Here is a 22,532-nt window from a genome sequence, read left to right as displayed (position 1 = left end):
GCTGTTTGGATCAAACCTTATTCCCATCAGAACGGATGGCGTCCTTGCGGCGCCTGTCAAAAAGGTTTCCAACACATCCCTGAAAGAGACTGTGGCTCTTGATGTTGCGCTGTCATGTTACTTACGTTGCAGGACTTTGGTTATAGAACCTTTTTTTCATGCTGGATTTTCAACAAGTTACAGATAATCAAACATCCCAGCAGAAATGTTGACTTTTTCTGATTTATTTTTATTGCATTAATTTTACAGAAAGCCTCCTTATGTGCGAACAACATCGCACGGGTATCGCAGGTTCACATATGCGGCTTAAATAACATTCTGGTATGGTGACTGCGGATTTTATATACTACAAGTATGTACTGTCGCCCATTTCGCTGTGAAATGTATTTAAAACGTTTTTTACAACGGAATTCGAACCCTTGATGTTCTAGGCACGAATCCCGATCAGCTTTTCCGTTAGATGAGTTGAGCGTCTTAAGTGGTGTTGTTAATAATCTAATTTTGGTTGAGAAAATGTCCAACGATTCACAATTGCTTTTCCCGTCGGGTTGCGTTGAAACGCTCAGCAGCGCTCTCTGGTGCTAATAATGAACCAACATGGCCAAGGACTAATACAGAAACAAAATATAAACGCATATGTCCTTGTCGTTGAAAGAGTTTCTTGGAATATGAATTTTAACTTGAGCTCATGTGTTAGATCGTTAAGGGGCTCGGTTTATGACGTGTATTAGTATGGCGTGACATGGCCGCGGAAAGTGGACACGAACCATTGAACTCGCAACAATAACATCCACAAGCACTTAGCGTGTGTAGATCGTCGTTCGTCCTTCGCAGCTAAGTGGGTGCGACCACAAAAAACACCAAACATGTCGTTACTTGTCGGGAAATGTTCGTGTCGTCGTTCTCTCTGCGGGCTGGAAAAGACCAGAGACCAAAACCGAGGGATGCGTCGGCGGCTGATATTCGCGAAAAGGTCGCCGACCGCATGATGTTATTGTCTGTGGGAACAGTAAACAATGAAAACATTGTTCCCTAATAGTTTTTCACGCTGGGTTGTTGTGACATTTCGTGTTTTTGTGGCTTGAGAGTATACCCACAGTCTTACTGGAGACGAACGCCGCGCTGTGTTTTGTCAACATGTGTTGCTAGAAACTCCCTGCTGCATCCTGCTTTTGGTTGGTGGTTTATAGTGGAAATTTTACGATTAAGCGCAGTCGTTGAAAAAGCATTTTGATTGTTTGGTATAGAATTCTATTTGCAAAACTTCTCGAAACCAGTACCAAATTTAAAGGTCGAATAAAGTAATGCCACCACTAGATGCACTTGCAAGGCCGTTTTTGCACACAATCTGAGAAAACTGTAGGCAAAATATCTATATCAGCAACTATACATGAAGACAAATAACTTGGGGTTTTCCCTTCTATAACTTGTTAAAAAATGAGACACCAAGTCTTTGTTGCTATAAGACTGTCGGGAGATTCCCGCACTTAGTTCAATCTGAGAAAGTGATTAAAGCTGAATAGGGAGATGTACGTAAAACAACGATTTATTTTCGCCAGATGGACCAAAATCAGATGATCAGAAGGCGAGGAAAGGACGGTAAACTGAGTGTGCAGTTATATATTACGTCACCTTGACCGCCAGCCAATCACGAGCGATCGTGTTATGGTCGTTCGTGTGGAACTGTGGTTCCTCTCCCTCAAACACAACCAGTCTACGTTTCCTCATAAGACTTTGCTCCATAGCGTCGCCAAGCGTCATTCTTTTGGTGTATTGATAGCGCGGATACACATAAGGATACAGGTGTATGATTAACGCAACGTCACGTGAGACCCGCACTCGGGGAATTCGCCCATCGAAAATCGGTTGGAACAGAGCGGAGACGCCAAATTGGAACAAATACACTGGAGCATTCGTCATCGTTTGAAAGGAAGCACGCACTCTGGAGTAGCATAGTGTCCTATACTAAACTGAGGGAAGTAAGGGACTGAGTGATGTCACCAGCTATAAATTGAAAAAGATCCCACGCGAATTTGAACTTGGGTAGATATTTGTGTGACGCGCAAAAAAGAGCAAGTACGTTTGCGAACGTGTTGATCAGCAATAACTAAGGCTACTTCAATGTCCAGCGTATATAATATTTCATAACTTTACAATTTCCAGGGATCGCTGCTGGAGATAATTTCCAATCGAAGGTTAATGAAAGCTGGTAGGTCAAGAAATGCAGTGAAACATGAGCTCGATCTTGGTTATATATGACGTCAGCGCGGGGCGAATACAATGAAACGACGAGGAACAATCAAAGGCTACAATTCCACAATCGGATTCGATCATCTCGCATCATGCAAAAGCTAGAATGAATAATCTCTAGGATTTTTTTTACTGACCAACCGCAATTCTTCGCCCAGTCGCTGACTTTTTTTGTATAGAAATCGTTTCTAAATTCGGAGCGCCGGTTTTCGGCCAATTACCGCTAAAAATATCTTTAGGTACGAGTCGCCGCTGCAGCAACGGAAACGCGCTGTTTCCCCGCCGCGTTGGCAAAGAAGCTGCACAAAATTAACAAGCATTTATGTACATAAAATGGAACGCTGGCAGGCAACCCCCCTAACGATACTTACGCGGGCCGCTCTAGAATTATTAATATACTATTCCAACGTACGAGTAAACAAATCAAAAATAGGGATATGACGCTTGGAACGGGGAAGTCCCGCACCAGCGACGCCGCCGCGAGGGACAGTGGATGAGCGCGGCGTTCACTTTCCGATTTCCTTTCCAATCCTGTAGCCGAGCAGCTTGTTCCAGTCAATCTTCTGCCGAGTCGGGGGCAGCTGGCGTCGGAGAGCTTTGAAAGTGGTAGACGACATGGACTGGTAGTTGCTTGCAATGGCAGACTGTGAAAAGATTATGCGTAAGCGGGTCTCGAGTTGTAGATCTTGGGCAACAAATGCGACCAAAGAAATGCGTGGGTGGTTTGCAGTCTGCTTAATGCCACACAGGCCAACACATTTTAATTGTCACTTTGCACAACAATTAGGGACAGAAGGTTTTCTGTGTTTAGGCATACTATTTTACGATCTCAACATAACTTTGGTCAATTAGAAAAAACTAACAATTATTGATGTATGATGTCAAAATCCAAGCGACCAATATGGACAGTTGCACTATTAGAGGCAATAAAAAGATAGTAAAATGGTGGTGTTACCTGATAATCAAACTCGCACTTCGCCAAAAGTTTTGCCACATCATCAGCAAGTTGTTTCTCAGACTGAAAAATACAAATAGAACATCATAACCAAAAACCAGTTGAGGCCACAGGGGTGGACAAATCCCCCTGCTGCCCCTTGGGTGTCCCGAAATGGCTATTTCATGTTTACAACAGTGTTGGCAGCTTAGTGTCCAAAGCATTGTTTACTCCATACAATACAAGGAAGTGAAATTTCCTTTAAACTATCTCGCTGGTTTTATAACAAAAACACATTTTTACAAATTTAAATACTAATGAATTTAAACATGCCAAAGGTTTTGATCTGTTACAGAAATTCTTTATACAAGATGAAGTTCACTTTCGTGCGAAAAATATGCACAAAAGAATGCAAGAGTGATATGCTGCCATATAAAGGTGGCAGCCAGCTATCATAACATTCTTACTCACAGAAGTTAAACAGTGGGAGAGCCTGACAAAATGAGTCTATGTGCTGATGTTATGAGTCACACAGTTGCCCTGTGTATTGAGGTAAATTTACAAGAGAGTCTTTACACAAATAAGCACATCCTTTTTCACAGAACACCAAACATATACACAACACTGGCAGTAGTTACACAACTAAGAATTTAGAAATGACAATTGAACTTACAGATACAGTGAGATTGTCTTTGCACTCTTTGTGGCTGACCAACTGGACGTTACCATCTTCATAGTAATGTACCTGGAATTACAATGGGCTTGTATTAGTGCAGGCCAATTTAAAACTAGCATGGAAAAGGTACCTGTGACTTAAGAATGCCAACCAATACAGCACTGCCACCTTTGATTGTGATTTGCCATTCCGAGCGCCATCTGCCATTCCAATAGTTTTCAGGGCTGAATTTGTGGTCCTCAATGCACACAATTAGTAGAGGAGAATCGTCGGGCCCAATCTTGCCATATACCTGCATAAGAACAAGATTAAAATGTTAACAATCGATAATTCTGTGCACACATCAATAAGGAAGTCAGTACAATTCTAAAATCCTTTGTTGAATACCATTAGCACCAGTACTTTTTGCATGTGTTCTATTCTTTTAAATTTGGATATTATTCTGCTCAACATAAAAAAAGCCATTTCCACTAAATGTGAATTCTGCACATACTGTATAAACGCCATGTGGATAATAATTCTTCACATATTTTCCAACAGCGTCGTCGAGCTCATGCCTCCATTTTTCAACAGAATCATCCAAAACTTCACTTTTTACATCACTTACAGCTTTGGAGGAAAAGTTGTATCTACAGGATATGACAAAAAAGTATACCCAATTTAGTGTGTTTAAGAAAACATTTTCTTGGTATATTTAAACAGTTTTATAATTACTTATGAGTTAACCACTTTGGGTAAAATGAAGCAACAAACCTGAATGATTTTTTTATTCTGGGATCATAAAACCGATCAGTGTCCATTTTTCCATGGACGGTTATAAGTACAGGGTCATCTTCTACTGTGGTTGGAGTAAACTGATCCACACGGAACTTTCGGAGAGCACTAAGGACAGATATCACTTTATGAATGATCGTTTGTAACGGATTGACAATTGTCTGGAAGGTACCACAAAGTGGAAATATGTGTGCTTGCTAGACTAAAAGCTAGCCCAGTGTACTGATGAGACCTTGTAGGTCGAAACACCTATCAGCAGCTCTTATTAAATAATTTTTTTTTTAATATATACATGTTTTCCAGTTAATAACAACAAGAAACTTGTTAATTGTCATTATTTAGCAGTGGGATGATACCATACAGTGAAAGTCTGGAATCAATGTTGTTTTTGTAAAACAGAAACATCTTAGCCCAAATAATTGCAAAGACACATTAATATTTTACAGGACCCTACTTCATTGTTGTTAAATGTGATGTCAAGCACTTGGGCTGATGTTTAAGGTTTAAACCAGTGCTTCCCAACCAGTGGGTCGCGAGGCTATTTCAGGTGGGTCGCGAAGCATTTCTAAATGTTGCAGTTTTCTATTAGATCATGAAAAAATTATGTTTGGTCCTATCTCATTGTGGGTCGCACAATAAAACTTGCATTAAAAGGTGGGTCGCAAACTGAAAAAGGTTGGAGAGCACTGGTTTAAACAATTTGTAAATTCTGTGCACTATGCCTCCAACAGCATGAATTTCCCAAATAGAATTTTACATAGATCCATAACAAACCTACCTTATCATTCCTTCATCAAATTTGCTATCATTGCCAAGAAGTGTTCTTACATCTGCAAAATACATAGTGTTACCATCCCAGATTGGAAAAAATGTCGTGGAAAACTTTTGCGAAAATTTACTGATAATCTTCAAAATTTTAATCAGCTAATGCTTTAACATACAAAAAAACATTGCAATCATCTGCGCAATTAATGATCGCCGAAAAAACATCCTCTGCACAAAAAACAAACTTTCCAATGTGGTTACCACCTATTATGAGAAACAACTAACATATTTTTGCAAGTCTGCCAATGAACCCTGAAGTGTATGTATATGATTAGTGTTGCAACAGTGGTATTTCAATTGCCCAGTATATGGTTTTGCATGATTACAAAAATATACCTTTGAGCACAGTTTCCACTTCACCTGGTGGAGAATAAGTGATAAAATCATTGGCAATTCGAGCCTGCAAATAATAAAAAAGATTATTTCAATATACAAAATGTAGTGCAGTATAACACAACTGTCTTAAACATTACGAAAAGGTAGGCTACATACCTTTTCTTCATTTGATATTTGGTCTTCATAATCCCCCATTTTTACACAGTATAAAAACCTATCCAAAAATGCCTTGAAAATTCCTAAACTTTACCAATACAAGCGAAATTAATTATAGTTGTAGACACACCACACTCACAGCTCAAAAACTTTCGTAAGTTAAGCAATCAAGCATACATAATACTTTACAAATAATGATTTCAGAGGCATAGCTTCCGTTTCTTTAAATAGAAAACATCACCAAATTACACACATACGACCATAGTTATATTTCACTTCCTATCAAATTAAGATATGGATAGTTATCCCACAAATGGCAAAAAACGCTACTTTATACAAAGAAGCGTTGAAAGTATTCATGTTCGTTAACTTTTAGACCGGAGGATCCATGGATTTATCACACATTACTCAAATACATATGACTGCGCAATGTTTAATTCATAATCCAAGGCATGAACTTTCCTTAAAGTTTTTTTTTTATCAACTAGTGATAAAAGCAAACGTTAGAGGCAAAGTACGAATACACTTCGCTCATGCGATCAAGACACCAGGAAGCAAGTGGTCCGATAGTAATCCGAACCAGTAGCATTTAATCGTCAGAAATATACTACTTTTTTTCATGCTTTTATGTCTACAAACCCGCACATGAAATTTATCTGAAACTTTTCTTAAGAACCGAGTTGAACATTTCTTTTAGGCCAATGATATCAATTGTTTTGTGGTATAACGCACTTGGAAAGATTCATGGCACTTGCGCTGCACGAATTATCCGCCAGGACGTTTTGTTCCTTATTCTAGGTTTAAAACTTTCAGTCGCGAAAGGCTAAATCAACCGCCAGAAACTTAAGAAATGAAACTCGTGCAGCATCAAATAAAGTGAAGCACGATTTGAGAAACACTTTGGCAATTGACAGCGCACGATAGCACGGGTTCGAAGCCCGATGCAGTACAAAAACAGTTTTATGGTTTTCACACTGTTACGGCGCCGCACCTAACTTGCCACAGCTTGTTGGTCAATAAGGTTTTCGGGCAAACCAAAGTTGTATCTTCAAAAGTTCTTGTGAATTAGTCTTTAACACCGAACTAAAATTGCGTCGACACAAATGTAGCCTATGCTATACAAAGGATGGGACAACAACGGGTGATTAACACACGTGTTTTGCAGACCAGCAATGGTGGGATTCAAATTTTTTGACAGCCGGGGCTATCACAAAAATCATATTTTCCAGGCGGTTCTGTTACAAAAATCCATTGACAGTAACCAGTAATGCTAACTGGTTCGCTGATCTCATAAAATTTCGTAGGACTGTTCTATAGAACCGATGCGAACCGGCTGAATCCCACCACTGCTTATAAGCCCAGTTGATCTAAAAAAATTATTTCTTGTTGATTTGTTTGCATGATCAATTCACAGCATTTGTTTTGAGAAGTGCTGCAATGTCAGGCAACATATCTGTGCATAAACCACAAATATTAACATAATTTCTTCATTTTCTTTAGTGTTAAAATCTTTGCTGCTGCAGCTACTTTCGCTGCACTGCAACTTGGAGTTGCTTCTTTATTTTCAACAACATTTGAAAAAAAATGTTATTTAATGTTGCCTGTGCAATGTAGAACAAAATAAAAAATGGTAATGCATGCAGTCCATTTGTGGAAATAATTAATAAATTACTAAAAAAGTTGATACATTCCTTACATAAAAGTTTTAAAATGGTTGGGACATATGTGACTTCCAACAATCACATGATAAAGATTCAGCAGCAATTTTTGAAAGCAAATGTTAAATAAAACATATATAAGTCTGGGAGTTTCTGTTCCCAAACTATTTGGTCCAGCTCACTTTGGGTATATCATAATGTTCTGACAAACTTTCCAGGTTTCTGTTAAACTCTTCAACACGGTCTCTATGTGTCATAGATGCCTTTTTAATAATTCGATCCAGTTGTCTTTTTTCTTGCGTCTCCTTAAATTTTCTTTCTGCTGGTGTGAGATTGTCATATTTTGGCTCAGCAACTGTCTCTTCTTCATCAACTCGATCAAGTCGAACTTGTTCCATTTTTTTCTTGTCTTTTTTGTGCTTCTTCTTTTTCTTCTTGTGGACTTTCCCACTGTCCCCTTTCAATTTTAATGGCTTTTTCTGGACAGAGTCAAAGTCGTATGTGTTGCTACATGACATATTTTTTCGCTAGGTATATAAACTATAAAATAATGATATATTATGTCAAAATGCTCTACAATAGGTTAACCTGGAACCTCATCTTTTCGTACGTACGAAGTTTAAGTTTCAGACCAAGCAAATGATTCGATTCATAATCTTTTTTGTGACAAAAAGCTCGTTGTCTGATATTAAACAAATATAAACAACAGGCATGTTTAAACAATTCCCACCATAAATACAACAAAAATCATGTGTTATACTAAAATTAAGTGATGAACTCCAAACCATTATGACGTATTGCAAATAAACGAACAACAGCAACAATAACATTGCCGTATATTTTTAACTTCAGTCATGTCGTAACATTTTAAATCCAATCATAGGACATAAAATATGGCACTAACTCATTGATTTTATATTACTTGTTACGTAAAGTAAATCAAAAATATGTCACTTGTGAGGATTGCACAGGGATGTTCAAGCTTCATCTTTTGCTCTGCAAAGGTATTTCAAATCTTTAACACTAAAAAAGCACATGAAAACATATTAATTTGCATTTTTAATTGGTGTATCGTAACCTGCGATTTGCATATCGTTGCAAATACGGTCATATTGAAGAAGATTTATGTTAATAAACCAACAAATTTTAATTTGCTGTTTTGCTATGGACCTCAAGGTATGAAAGATTATTGATGAGAATTATGATCGTATAATTTTATCAACCGCGAGATGGAAGTAAAGAGCGTTAACCGAAGCCAGACCCAAGATTCTTCAAGCTGTGCAAAAACACCAACCAATTCAGGAAATTTGAGGCGGTGAGTTTTATTGCCTGTGTGGTCGTTGTGCAGCATCGTGCCAAAAATGTTTAGCGTTTGACTGTGTAATACCGAAATTATATTTCTTGATGTGAGGTAAACTCTATGTATAGTCTAGCCTATACGAAATGTGTGATAGGCCTACTCAAAATATGTTACATATTTGGTTATTTCAGTAGCGTAATTATTTAAATAAATAACTACAATTGGTATGTTCTTAAAGTGTGTTTTATATTGGTGTGTTGGCATTTTATATCCAAACACAAATAGTGCATGTGAAGCGCACCAACAAAAGAACATGCATTGCAGTAAAATTGTTGCATGAAGAATATTGTAATGCTGTGTTAAAACCATTCCTATTTAAACTTATTGAAAGATGTTTTTAATGGGTAATTTTGTGCAGCTTTCGAGAAAACATACCTAACCTACACTTTTAAAGTTTGTCCTATTAAACAACTTTTGCAACAAAATATTTGCATGTTTATTCAAAATTCAAACACGGTTTACAAGGGCAGTTTATTTCTATAGCACATTTTCAGTTTGCATCACGTTTCACATATTATAGCTAGCTCAATGAAAAAATCGATCGTTTATTTTTGGATGTTGATTGTTTGGAAAAAGGATTTTAGTTTTGTTTAGTGGGCATTGCCCTAATGCTATTTTTATCTACTGCCTTAAGTGTTTTTAAGACATAATTAGAAAATGCTTAGGTTGTAACTTTGATTTAATTTGGGGGTGTTCCCAGAATAGGGCTTGGTACTCTCTAGCAAGCCAAACTAATGCCAATATACTGAGCTAAGGACACTATGAATTATTTAGCATAGCTAGCAACCAAAAAATTCTGATTCCCACCCCAACAGTGTTTGACATGTTTTTGACAATGGGCAACATTTTGTTTCCGACAACAACTTGATGAAACATGTGCTCAACATATGCTGTAAAAAAATTCATATTTTACTTTTGTTAGATAACAGATAGGTTTATATTTATTCATGTACAAAGGTGCTTGATGCAATTATGAATTGCCAAGAGATAAATAGTTTTTAATGAAAACGCTGTGTTATCTAAGTCTTTGAAACAACAAAATATTTTGGAAAATGAACAGGTCTTTCAGGAAAGTGTCAATCCTGGTTATATTTAACTGTCATTTCAATCAACTAAATTATTTCATTGCTTCAGCATGTGTTATTGCTTCTACTTGAAAGTAGATTAATGTGACCTTTAGTGATCGGAATCCATGTTGCGTTGCACCGCAAGCTGAATGAATTAAATGTCAGCCATGATTGAAAATTTTGGCTTTGTTTTAAGTGTGGCTATTGTAAATGCATAATACGTGCATTATATTTCATGCAGTTGGTTTCAAAGCAATATATTTGAGCTTAATGAAACATTAATGTTAGTCAGTCAATTTCCCTGAATAAAATATCAACATTTTTTCAACAAGCGAAATGTTTGTTCATATTATTGCTCCGCATAAAATAATTACATGATGTCACATGATTTCAACGGCATTTTATGTAGGTAACCAATGGTGTTGTGCAAAATACTGCTTGGTGATCTGCAAGCATACCTGCCAGGTTAGGAAGAAATGGGCTTAAATAGTTTGCTTTGAAATGCGGAGTAGTGCCAGAAAAAAATGAAGATCACTCTTTGCTGCTTGACATGCATCATTGGGGAAGGCACTGAAAAGGACCCAGAAGAGAGCAGGTTGATATCCAGTGAACCTGCACATGAAGATGACAAACAAGAGGAGACGGTCTCGCAAGAGCCTTCAACTTCTTTGGCACCTGAATCTTCTGATAAAGAAGCCACAAGTCCTATAGCAGAAACCCAGAAATCTAAATTGGAGAAGTTTCGACGAGCTGCAGGTGTTACCAAACGTTACAATGTCATGTCACAAAAGTACAGGTTGAATTCTGATTCCAGTATTGCAGAGGAAACGTTTCTCAGACTAAAGATCGCTGTCAAGATTATGCCTAAAGGAGGAATGGCCAAAATTTTTGCTCTGGATGTATTCAATGTAATGTCTGCTATAGGCAACGACTCACAGGAATCTGTTGACGATCGTTCAATTGTTCAACTCAGAACCAAAGTTCTTCCCTCCGACATCAGGGGCCACAGTCGAAAGTACGAAGTTCAAGAAAGCATCACTGGATCCCTTAAGTTCATGAATGAGTGCTTGCACACAATATCTTTGCAAGAGTTCCAGACCAGTTCCATTCGTTTCCGTTTGTATCATGTCTTCAAGCATCAGAGAGACCATCTGCTTGGGGAATACATTCTCATAAACGCCAATCTGGATTTGGATTATGGTGGTAGCACTACTAACATAGAACTGATCCTGCATGACCCATCGGCAACTGACATCAAAACTCCTGAACTGTGCGATGTAAGAAGACCGATCAGCAGTTCGACAAGTGGAAGTCAAAACAGTGTACAGTCCAGGTCATCGTTTCAGACTACAACTATTCGCAAAAGTGACACAAAAGTATCGGCGCGGAGGCCCCTGCCTTCATTTCGCACATCAAGTGAGAATGACGATGTTTCCGAAAGCACCGATGTAAGCGACGAAAGACATGGAGCCACACGAAAGAAGAAAAGCCTTCTTCAGACTATTCGCAAGTCAGGCTCTGACCGCGAGGGGGGTGAAGACAGCACAGTGCCCATCAAAAGGGAAAAGGTTGACAAGACCACTGCTTTGGAATGGTTGCGGAAGGGTGGTATGGAGCGCACTGAAAAGGTTAGTGAGCTGCAGACTGCAACAGAGGAAATGGAACAAACGGCTGGCAACTTCAGTGCTGTTAGTGTGCGACTGCGTGAAAAGTATGAAAAAAAGAATAAAAAGAAACACTCCCATGAATCCAATTGAGTGTTGCAAAAATTTGTTTACCGTCCCTGACTTCTTGCCTCCCTGCACAGTATGGCATAATGATGATCAGCATGCATGTTAACAATTAGGGCGTAAGTGTTATTAGGCCACTTTTAAGTGTTTGTAACAATTAAGTATATTTTTGGCCAGGCGCACACAATAAATTCCTAACATTTGAATGGGGTAATTTAAGTGCAATTTGTATAAGATACAGAACAGAGTATTTTAATAACTGGTAATTGATCAAACAGTTTTATACTTGTTGAACTTAAGTCAGTTATTTGTACATACACTTTACATCCAACTTGTGCAATACTCTGTAGAAATATTGTGGCCAATTTGGCACACAACTTGTTGGTTTTTGAGTCATTAGCGCTTTTTATTTGTTGATTATTGTTATTATTCAATACATTGAGCATGATTCACTTCCAGTTACCAATTTAATGCATGTTTTGTTAAAAATTTCTGTTTATGGGTAGTCAATTATAAAATGTCTGTATTTCACTGGGAATCATGACCACAATTTTGATTTTTTTTGGAAAAAAGTTTACTGTGTTTTTGTTTTTTGCTCATTGTGATAGTTTGATCATACTGTACCTTTATCGAAACTAGTTATTCATGTTACAGCTTTTTGCGTAATTTATGTTATAATGTTACACAACATATGAACAAGGTACTGCCATGTCCGATGCAGTGCTGCCAGCAGATATACCTTCTGTGGTGCAAGTTGTCATATTTCACAGAAAATGACATCTGAGATTTAATGTTGATATCTAATATATGCCTTTATTGTTCTCTTTGCACATTTATGATGGTTTCCACATATTCACAGAAGGGCTATATCCATATGGCCAAGCCACATATTATGCGCTGCTATGCTGCATAATTAATTATGTATATGTCTAATTAATCTTATGCTTCAAAGGCACAGGGTGCCAAAATGCTAAAACTCCTATCTAATGAAATGCTTTTTTGTGTGCTTACAATTCCCAATTTTGTGGGTGTACTATGTTGTTTTCTTCCAATCATATGCACTGTAAAACCAATGGCAGTGACATGTGCGGTAATGTTTCATTTATTTTGTGTGCAATATTTCTTGGGTTGACACCCATGTGGGTCTTGCTCAGCCTGTGTTCGTTCTCAGAAGCAAACTTTTGCAAAATAAATTTTCCTAATTTGTTTTACCATTAAAACCTAAAAACCCAAATGTTGTGTTGGCGTTTTTTTTTATTGTGTCCAAACCTGCTGCAATCTATGTGATGTCCTGTTTTTATGACGCAGTAGAGGCATACTATTGTTTTGATGTTCCTTTCTACTATTTGAAAAAAAGTAATAAAATGACTTTAAAGCACTGCTAACATGTGTGATGAAAGGTTGTCTGTTGTTTGTTTTATGGGCTAACCACTATTTAGCAAAACAATATTTCTCTCTGCACAGCAGCACTTGTTTTCAGTATATTAATTGTGGAGGGCGCAATGCAAAAAATGCGATCGGAAATACACTATCACCAGGACGGTATTCTGTGACCACAAGAGCCAAACGCCATGCGCCCAAATACCACAATACCGCGCTGTTTTTACCAATTGCTTAAATTCCGTCAGCGCAAAAACAAGATCAATATTTTTGCGCCGGTGATTACGGTTTAGCAGTCGCGCGATTGTTGAGCAATGGCAATTCGACGTCGCATAATGCGGAGATCAATATGTGTCTTTCATTACCCATAATGAACATCTTTGCCAGCACTACGCTCACATAGGCAATCGATGTGAAAGTAACGCCGACCCTCATGAAATTTTTAATCGCACTTGAAAAATGTGGTCACCTGCATCCAAAGGCTTGTGCGTATTCGGTGCTACAAACATCACCGCGCAATCAAAGGCAATTCAAACATTCGAATTGGAGATTCACGATCGGCAATTTTCAATTTTCATTTCATTAATATTTAATTGCTCTGCAAGACAAGCAATACTTTGTCAGGCGTAATGCTGTCGTTTCACCCCATTTTTTTTTAAATTGAGATTTGAGTTGTGTAACCCGTTTTATGCATAATATTGTGATGAAAATACAGAGCTTTGTTAACAGTTAAATTTCCCGGCCGATGTGTGCATTTAAAAAGTTAAAAAAAGTCAAGCAGTTCGCCTACAGGCTACGGGGCTTTCAGCAAGGCTGCGACGTTAATAGACATTGACGACCAGCGCGCCGCCTTCCTGGTGTCGTCCCTGCTGGCGCGCAGTCAATTCTGTTGAGAGCATCACGCATCACGCATCACACCAGGGGCACGAGCACTAACTGACAGGAAGCGGATACTAGTCGGTTGCATCAAGTGAGGGATGCCGTAATCGCTATGGTGGCAAGTCAGGCGCGCCAAAGAAGTTGCAAAAAGCACGCATATCTTGCTGTACGGAAGTTATCTTTCTATACCCTGTGATGCAGTATGACTGATGCACTAATGTTGTCTCATAAATTTAATGGGACATTACATTTCCACATCGTCTCTTTTGGTTCATTTTCTACAGTGAAAATGAACAAGGAAAGGAGTGGCCAAATTCTTTGTGTCAATGTACGTGTTTGGGAAGACATCAGCACTAATCTTGCGACCGTCTTTGTGTGTTGCATTATTAAAGCTGCGGACAACACACTTAAGCGAAACAAATCACCAAACCCTTTAAAAAAAGGTTGACGTAGAGGCAGTTATGTAGTTCTTGTAGACTGGTTTTATTTTGTAAACACAACCATACAACCCCAGCTTTTCCTTTACGTTGCTGCCAAATGGTTAAGGAAGTTAAAATAAAAACCACCTGTATTTATCATGTAATGGGGCTCTTAAGCGATTCATGTTTAACATGGTGGCGTTATGAACAACGCCGTTCTCGCAATCTTGTCATCCTGTTAAACATGTTACCGCACATGTTTTAAACCCTCGACATCCTGGACTAAATCCCGATTAAGTTTTCTACTTATATATGGGTCGGGCGCCCTGTCCAATGTTGCCAAACTTTTGGTATTGTTTATTATTTTTTACCACACTGAGATTTAAACCCAGGTTATCCTATGCACGAATCCCGATCAAGTTTTCTTCTATATATGGGTCGGGCGCTTGACCGTTTATTTCCAATCGCCCGCTTCCAATCGTTTGTTATTGATCAAAACAATTAAAAATATTGCTCTGTTATGACACCTAGTGAGTGATGCTCCCTGAAAAACCTTTCTTTGCAAGACAACGAGACATAGTCTTCAAAATGACGAAACCAAAAACAATACTTACAGCAGTGTGTACAAATTTATTACCTTATAAACTTTGATTAAAATTATACAAGACAATTAGTTAAGCCACTTAGGAAAATGAAACAAAATTACCGAAAGGGACTAATAGAGTCATATTAGCTTCAAACAGAGTGTAATTACCACTAATAAAAAGGCCCAACCAGTAAGAAAAAAATCAAAACGACGGATTTCAATTGCATAAATCTAACTTTTTTACACAACAATTGTTTTTATCAGCACTTTCCCAAGTAAAAGCGAACAACCTTGGAGGGCGAAAACCACGATAAGCCGACAGCATTGACGTTAGGAATGAGGTTTTACAAACTTACAGCCAAATTAACCATTAACGTCACACTACAATGTCGTTCTTTGTAGGCGCAAAAAAACTAATGGTTGGGTAAAGACGTTGGGGCGTTTCCAATGTTTTGCGCATGACGCTCTGAACAATTTTCCGCCGGAAATAGCGCCGTGAATGCCGGTCGTTGAGTGCGTCGTACTCAGCATAGATCGGCATCTGCTTGTTGCGCAACCTTTCCGAGCGCACGTTATCGAGAACAAAATTTCGCTCCTTCTCGCGAAGCTGGCCAGCAGGAGGTGTTGGGATGCTGCGCCGTCTAGCGGACATGCGGTGTAACCCCCGTTTCTCGGCAGGAACCATAACAGTCGGCTGAAAAAAGGTATGCAGTATTTTGAATTTTCTATTATCAAGTCAGGTCTTTATCGCACATCAATGCGTTTTCGATACGCGACATATGTGATACGTTGGACATTGTTGCTCGAAACGATAGTTTGTGAGGTTTTATAAATGCAATGACTTGATTTGACAAAACTTTGCCCACCTGAGCCGACAGTGTTCTGGTCACGACTTCTTTTACGATAGGCGATCTGAAATAACCGGCAGAGTGTCGGTCCATCATTGCGTTGTAAGGTCTAATGATAGATGCCCTCCGAGGTTTGGAATAAGGACTGTTAAAAAACTGAAAATAAAATGAAATCCGTTAACTGCACGTTTTAACGAGATTTCTGTAGCCCAGATGAATTTACATAATTGGCATTTGAATCAAATATAAATTAACATTCTCTTATCCCTACCTATAAGCAGGTCATAATTAAAGAAGGACCTGTGAATTATAATCACGTATAACATATTACTCAAATGCAAAAACCTAATTTTGGGGTTATTTTTTATATATTATTACATTTCACATGGCAAACAAGGCCATTTTCCCTCAAGAAACCTCCCCTACCGCGTCTGATTTAATGGCGTCGTTCACGTATTCCCTCTCCCTGTGCTTCTGCACGGCGATGGGTGGCAGAGGCTGAAGGTCGGGAATGTTGTCGCGCACTTTGAGGGGCGAGTAACAAGTGAGGTGCGTGTGGTAAGTGCGCGACCTCCGCCCGTTGGCTGGCTCCACTTGCACTTGGGACTTGTAAACCTTCTCCACCGCATTCATGCTTTTTTCAATCGTTTTCGCACGAATTGTTGAAAATACGCCTTTGAATCGCAAACCTAAACTCAATGCTCTATAGACCTGATGGACAACTGATATTTAAAGACCGAAACAAGTAAGCGAGTTTGCTGGCATATGAAAGCTTTTGGACCAATAAGTAATCTTATCCAACGTATAACTGATGGGTGGTTATGGATATATTAAACTTTTCCAGTTTACTTGCCGCTGTAAATACAACTTCCGCTGCATAGAAGGCTTAGCCCTTGCCGACAAATAAATTCCCTTTCTCTTGTGTGCAACGTTACAATTACCCTTGCTGGCTTTCTCTTACCATTGCAGGTTATTCTGATCTATATAGATAACAACGTAACGACCCAAAGCTAATAATTGCATGCAACCCCGCCTGGCACATGTTGTGAAGTGAAAGTGGGGTGTCCCTTTAACTACACGTTCCTCTTGGGGATCGCAGTTAAAGGGCGCGACAAGCTTTGGCAACTTGTCACCGGCGCGCCCGCATTGTTGCCTCGCAAAACGACGCATTGTCTTCATCCTTGGAAAGGCACCCCTCGGCATTGTGTCTAATTGTATCGCACCGTGTATCGCGTGACCCGCGCTCGTAAGTGGATATTTATACAAGCTTGTTGGAGTGTATTGGTGCCTCGTGAGATCAAGGTACCGCGGTTTTATCGACGGTGGCTACACGGACTCACGTCATTGACGCACAAGATGTCCCACGGCACAGAATGCAGAAACAACATCTTCGCACGTCAAGCTGGTTTTAATTAAACTCAGCACAAAAAGTGGTTTAAAATAGTTTGGGCCCTTATTGTATTTTCCAAATTTAGGAAACGTTTTAGTTTAAAAACTCGTCTAAAAGCAATCTGCGAGGTTTGTTTGTTTCAAACACTATATGCGCAAATCGGTATGTAATGGTTCCGCGGGTCAACGATCGTTCGATATGATGGGACCTCCTTGACGCCGCCGAAACAACGGTCCGGGGTCGCCGAGGGCGCGTTACATCCAAACAACAAAACGAGTGGCCTGAAATTATCCAATTATGACAGCCCACGGAATGGGCCCCGCCACTGGTAATACCATACGCCGTGTCTTTCAGCTTTAATTAGTCGTGTTCCGATGTTTCTTGGGGGTGACCTTGCTTCAAGCATAACGCAAGCGCGGGTCGATGCCATAATGTTCTCGACGTTGTCGTCGTGTTGAAAGTACGTGTACCTTGGTTTCATTGCTCCGGTTTGCACCTAAATTGGGCAGTGCGGGAAATAAGGAATGGTGAAGCTACTGTTGACCCCATTTGGGGAGTACGGATACGTTCTTACCGGGTGAGTGACGTGTACAGTTGTAATGGGTGCGTAAGGCGGTGAAACAAAATACAATATTAATACAATCAACATTGATCCGATCCAATGCTTGCTTTAACGATTTTGTTGTTTTGGTGCTGATACAAAATTTAGGCCTACTTACATATGTACATATATATAGGCCGTGTCAGTCTTAAATATGGTTTTATGACTGCATGCATATTAAAATAAAACACAAATCCAAAATTGTCTTTAGTCTAACAATATCAGACGTACATCGATTTAAATTATATATAAACGTAAACGCGACGTGCGTACAAAAATAGGAAACATTTATTCTGTGATTGTTGTATAAAATATTAAAGAGCACGTTTTCAATTGTCATGTTCTGCTCTTACGTCAACTGTTCAAAGGATATATATGTGCTGATATAAAAGATGATCACTCAATATTAAAATGCTCTTGTGTTTTGTGTTTACGGCCTATACCTAGAAAAACTGGAGAAAATTTTAACAATTTCTGAAGCAAATTTACTTTGAATTTTACTCGAATATCGTGAGGACTTAAATCCACTCCATTTCCATCGCCGTGATTTTTGCTCGTCCACTTTTATAGACATTTTGTATCAGTGTTTCTTGATTAAGCGAGAAGTTTAACTCAAGTTTTTAATGGCTTGCCAACCGATCAATGCATATTTAATTATTACGCAGTTTGCGGGCAAATGGACTTTAAAACGTCCATTAAATGATTGCGAAACCCCCGCCAACGTTTCAGAATAAACATAACATCGGGCGCCGATGTTGTCGATGCGAAGCCGCCAAACTTGCCATCTAATATTCCGCAAAACATTTACGCGATATAACGGGGTTTTATACAGGAGTTCGGCCGTGACGAAACCGATATGCGAATCGACGCCGGTCGGACGCTTCCAACACGACGGAAAAGTCGCTAAGTTAAAGGTACCGACCGCTTACGACGCGAAGTACTTGCGCACCACCGACCTGGCCAAAGGTTCCGAAACAACCACGATGCGAGACAGGGAATCGTACATGAAGCGAGGACTGTTGCATCAGGGCCAAGAACCTATCGGTAAGCATATGAGCGGCATTGGTTTAATCGAAGAAAATTGTGCTAATGTATCAATGTTATGTACAAGCAAATGTGCCAATAATAATCATACCTGTTGGGTCGAAACAGTTTGCACTGTTCATATTGAGTTCAGTGTTGATAAACAAGCCCAAACTAGACGTAATGCTTAAGAAATACCCTTTCTTTATACAAGGACCTGCTACACTAATCTTGTCGGATTACATGAAGTGCCCTGCCAAGCATGTGGTTTGACTTAAGTATGCTAAAATAGGCTTTAAACGCACTATATACTAAGCCTTGACAGGTCGTGTGAAGTGCGGATACTTGAGGCTTTGTTAACAACGGTTTGGACAAACTGCGCAAACCTTACCTTGTGAACGTTTAACTACGCATGTTGTGCATGTGGGGTGAAAATTTCGTTTACCTTGAATGTTAGTTCTTAGGCCAACTTTTTTTGGAATATCGTTACGAAATTTTTACCGATAGCTTTTTATTCTCAAGTACCGTTTTTATTTAGTGGCCTTGGAGTTTCAACTTCCGCGGAACCTGCGCACAGCTGTCGTCCCCGATTCCAGCAAGCGCTCGTCACGTGGCGGGGTCAACGACCTCAAGAAGAGCTCGATTGCGAGTTTACCTTCGGTCAAAAACGAAAACCGTGTTGTTCAAAAATGGAAAGGTGAGGTTGTTTGGAATAAGCTCAAACCTTGTTCAGTGCGATCATAATCCTATACCGCCTGGTGTCGCTATACAACTAACTAGTCTAGCGGACGATCGGCTACATGGGCCAAGGCGATCGACCAATATAAGCACAACATCTGATCTTGATTCTTGACCAGGATAGCCAGGATTCGATTCCCGATCGAGTTAAAATCACAAAAAAATGTATAGCTTAATTTTTTTTAAATTATCGTATATTTTGCGTCACTTGCGTACAACTCGCTCTCATACAGTTAAGTATGGTGTTTACTCCTAAAAACTAAAGCGAATGTAGAATTCGAAACCGTTCACAGCTTCTCATTCTGCACAACTTGTATCACACAGACTCGCACAGTAGGCAGCATGCCGGCACCGCCACCCTAACGCCCAACAGACCGGGCTTCGCAAGGAGGTTCGCCGAAAGCCGTTCCAACATGGCCGGTTTGGCCGGAATTCCACCTAGTGGCAGTGACGTCACTGAATCAAACGTGGACGCGGAAAAACAAGACAGGGAATTCCCCGACGACAAAGACGATTCCGGTTTTGCTCTCCCGGAGGTCAGTGCCCTGTAGAGCCTCCGATAGCCTTTAAGTGATGACCTGGCGCGCGGCCGCCCGCGTTTTAATACTTTTTGATGGAAATTAGAAAAAAATGATGGATAATCGCTGCGATGATGCGGTATGGAAGAACATAGGCGCCATCGGCACGTAGTACATGCCTCGTAAAAAATTGAGCAAACATTATCCTGGCTTGTGGTCTCCGCAACAGGTATCATGTTAAGTATGATTTATGATCGCTTTTCACATTTGTTTGACCCCTATTTGCTGGGTGCATATTAGGTGCTTGTTGATCTGTTTGTGTTGAAAATCTGTTGGTTCGTGTTATCGATCCTTGATGGTTGATGTAAGCATATTATTTGACTCCCTTATGCAAGATCACTGTGCACAATCAAATTTTTTTTGTAAAATTGGCTGTAATCCAAGTTATATTGAAATGCACTTACTGATTGTTTTAGCGCAAAGATAAAGAACACGTTTAATAAAAGACGTGGACATTTCGTCAAAACGTCTTGGTTCATATTAAAATGTTATTTTAAAGTAAATTGACTGTAGCTCAGAACCACACAATAGCGTACGTGGTAATGCCACTGTATAGGACACTTGTAATGTCATAACACGTATTTTACAGTTGCTGAAACTGGAACAAGAAGAAATGCCATTCTCGCTGCTCGGTCGCCTCAAAAGCAAGCGTATGCACGCGGTTTATTCTGACATGCTGAAAAAACATAGGGAAAACCGTATTCGTCTCATCATGGACAAAGTGAACACGGCCGAGCGGGTGGGTTGGTTGGTCTGTTGCACGTTGTTGTGAATGGCATCGTTGTTTTGTCGCTGTGTGGGCTAGTGAAACTTATCGTTTACGAGTCATGTTTATGAGGCCGTAACTGACTGCTGTGGCGTTTTACGACCGTTGATATTGTGGTGAACTCGCGCGAGTTTGGCTGTAAAAAATCCGCGAAGTAGGTTACGGGACCACCGACTTACAGAAATTCAAGCAAATTGCCCCCGGAAGTGTTTACTCCACAAATCACTTGCATATAAACTAAAAAATCGGTTCCTGGTGTTCTGGACTATTTGATTATGTTCTGTAATAGTTTCAGCATCACATTGCCGTTCAATTACTCTGTTATTTTTTAGCTAAATGGTAAAGAAAGGAACCGCAGGTGTTTTTAAGCGCCTGATGCTAGAATGCTTTTACTTGAGCAAACAGCTACTTGGAATTGTTTCGGTTCCCATCAAACCTATAGTTTTAATCAAACATCTCGCTTTCGCGTAAGTTCAACCTTTGATGTCCATTGTCCAGATCCGGCAAAATATTTACCAAACCGAACAAGATCGGCAAAGAAGAAAGCTCAAAACGTCCGTGGCATCGCAGAGGAGCCAACTGCGTGAATTGAGGAGCAGACATAGAAAGGACTTCGAATCCCGGATGACATCCATCTATTGCTCATCCAACAATGCTCCTAGCGTCCTAACGCTTCCTCGGGACGTTTACGGGCTTCCAGAGGACGAGGAGGAAGTGGAGATTGTCACACCCAGGAGGAAGGCTCGCGGCTCCCAAAGCAAGATCTCCCTCCAGTCCTTCAAGAAAGCTGACGTCATCACTTCCAAGTTCAACAACGTGTGGAACTTGCTGAATAGTCCCAGACGTCCCCACACGATTGCCGCTGCTGACGCTGCTGCATAAAGTAAACCGGAATTTGGTGTTGTTGTGTTGTTTTTAGGCACCTAAAATGTGTTTTTACACCATATAGGATTCGTTTAACCCTCTTGGAGTTCTAAGGTCTTGGCCCTGAGCGCAGACATGGAATAAAAAATGTTGTGACGAAGAGTTATGAAATTTGCATCTTGGAATAACTTTATCAATGTTTTTTTTTAGCAACTGGTTGGCGTTTGTTTGTAAATAGGACAAAAAACTGCCATAATGTGCGAACTGTTTCTGATATCGCAACATATAAATTTGTACCTTATCAATTTATCATAAAATCTTCCCGTTTTATAGCGTAATGTGTTTTCAAATGTGTACACAAACCCAAATGAGCATAACTTTAAATACAAGTTTATTTTGCACAGCGGATTCAATTAAAAACAAAAACAAAAAATAAAAATACAACGGTAAGTGCTTGCATATGTCGTTTGACCTCCTGAACGCTTTCAAACATCAGAACTTGTACAGCTCCTGCCGTTAAGTCGATCTATTGCACTTGATTGAGAAACAAGGGTGTCGTCCGTTTGGAAGCTCATACAGTCTCTTTGATCACAGCGGAGTATTCGGGTGGTACATCTGCTTCCAGAGCTTCTTTTGCTTGTATTATCTCCTCATATGTGGGCAAAGTGTCCGGCGTTCCTTCGAACAGCATCAC

The 22,532-nt window shown here is 39.7% G+C and overlaps 5 protein-coding genes across 5 annotated transcripts; 2 read left to right on the top strand and 3 right to left on the bottom strand.

Annotated features, from left to right (window-relative positions):
- Nucleotides 1-1,757: 1,757 nt before the first annotated feature.
- Nucleotides 1,758-6,036, bottom strand: LOC145902273 (F-actin-capping protein subunit alpha-1-like). Its single transcript, XM_082990181.1, has 9 exons — nt 5,952-6,036; nt 5,796-5,859; nt 5,413-5,464; nt 4,614-4,742; nt 4,354-4,489; nt 3,991-4,152; nt 3,858-3,929; nt 3,206-3,268; nt 1,758-2,894 (listed from the first exon to the last, which is right to left on the bottom strand). The coding sequence occupies exons 1-9, from the start codon at nt 5,988-5,990 to the stop codon at nt 2,757-2,759; spliced, it is 855 nt and encodes a 284-aa protein (XP_082846307.1). The 5' UTR covers nt 5,991-6,036; the 3' UTR covers nt 1,758-2,756.
- Nucleotides 6,037-7,485: 1,449 nt separating this feature from the next.
- Nucleotides 7,486-8,145, bottom strand: LOC145903345 (protein FAM32A-like). Its single transcript, XM_082991422.1, has one exon. The coding sequence runs from the start codon at nt 8,125-8,127 to the stop codon at nt 7,774-7,776; it is 354 nt and encodes a 117-aa protein (XP_082847548.1). The 5' UTR covers nt 8,128-8,145; the 3' UTR covers nt 7,486-7,773.
- Nucleotides 8,146-9,480: 1,335 nt separating this feature from the next.
- On the top strand, nt 9,481-13,142 carry LOC145902379 (uncharacterized). Its single transcript, XM_082990320.1, has one exon. The coding sequence runs from the start codon at nt 10,561-10,563 to the stop codon at nt 11,791-11,793; it is 1,233 nt and encodes a 410-aa protein (XP_082846446.1). The 5' UTR covers nt 9,481-10,560; the 3' UTR covers nt 11,794-13,142.
- A 1,939-nt stretch (nt 13,143-15,081) lies between these two features.
- Nucleotides 15,082-16,588, bottom strand: LOC145903447 (uncharacterized). The gene is made up of 3 exons (XM_082991528.1): nt 16,305-16,588; nt 15,897-16,034; nt 15,082-15,724 (listed from the first exon to the last, which is right to left on the bottom strand). The coding sequence occupies exons 1-3, from the start codon at nt 16,509-16,511 to the stop codon at nt 15,407-15,409; spliced, it is 663 nt and encodes a 220-aa protein (XP_082847654.1). The 5' UTR covers nt 16,512-16,588; the 3' UTR covers nt 15,082-15,406.
- A 1,134-nt stretch (nt 16,589-17,722) lies between these two features.
- LOC145903486 (uncharacterized) lies at nt 17,723-22,191 on the top strand. Its single transcript, XM_082991570.1, has 7 exons — nt 17,723-17,845; nt 18,702-18,913; nt 19,431-19,589; nt 19,955-20,166; nt 20,798-20,947; nt 21,473-21,857; nt 21,924-22,191. Exons 1-6 carry the CDS (start codon nt 17,793-17,795, stop codon nt 21,854-21,856), a joined length of 1,170 nt encoding a protein of 389 aa, XP_082847696.1. The 5' UTR covers nt 17,723-17,792; the 3' UTR covers nt 21,857; nt 21,924-22,191.
- The last annotated feature ends 341 nt before the right edge of the window (nt 22,192-22,532 follow it).

The sequence above is a fragment of the Ascidia mentula genome, chromosome 5 (assembly GCF_947561715.1).
Source record: "Ascidia mentula chromosome 5, kaAscMent1.1, whole genome shotgun sequence".
Taxonomy (NCBI): domain Eukaryota; kingdom Metazoa; phylum Chordata; class Ascidiacea; order Phlebobranchia; family Ascidiidae; genus Ascidia; species Ascidia mentula.
This window is presented reverse-complemented; position numbering and strand designations above follow the sequence as displayed.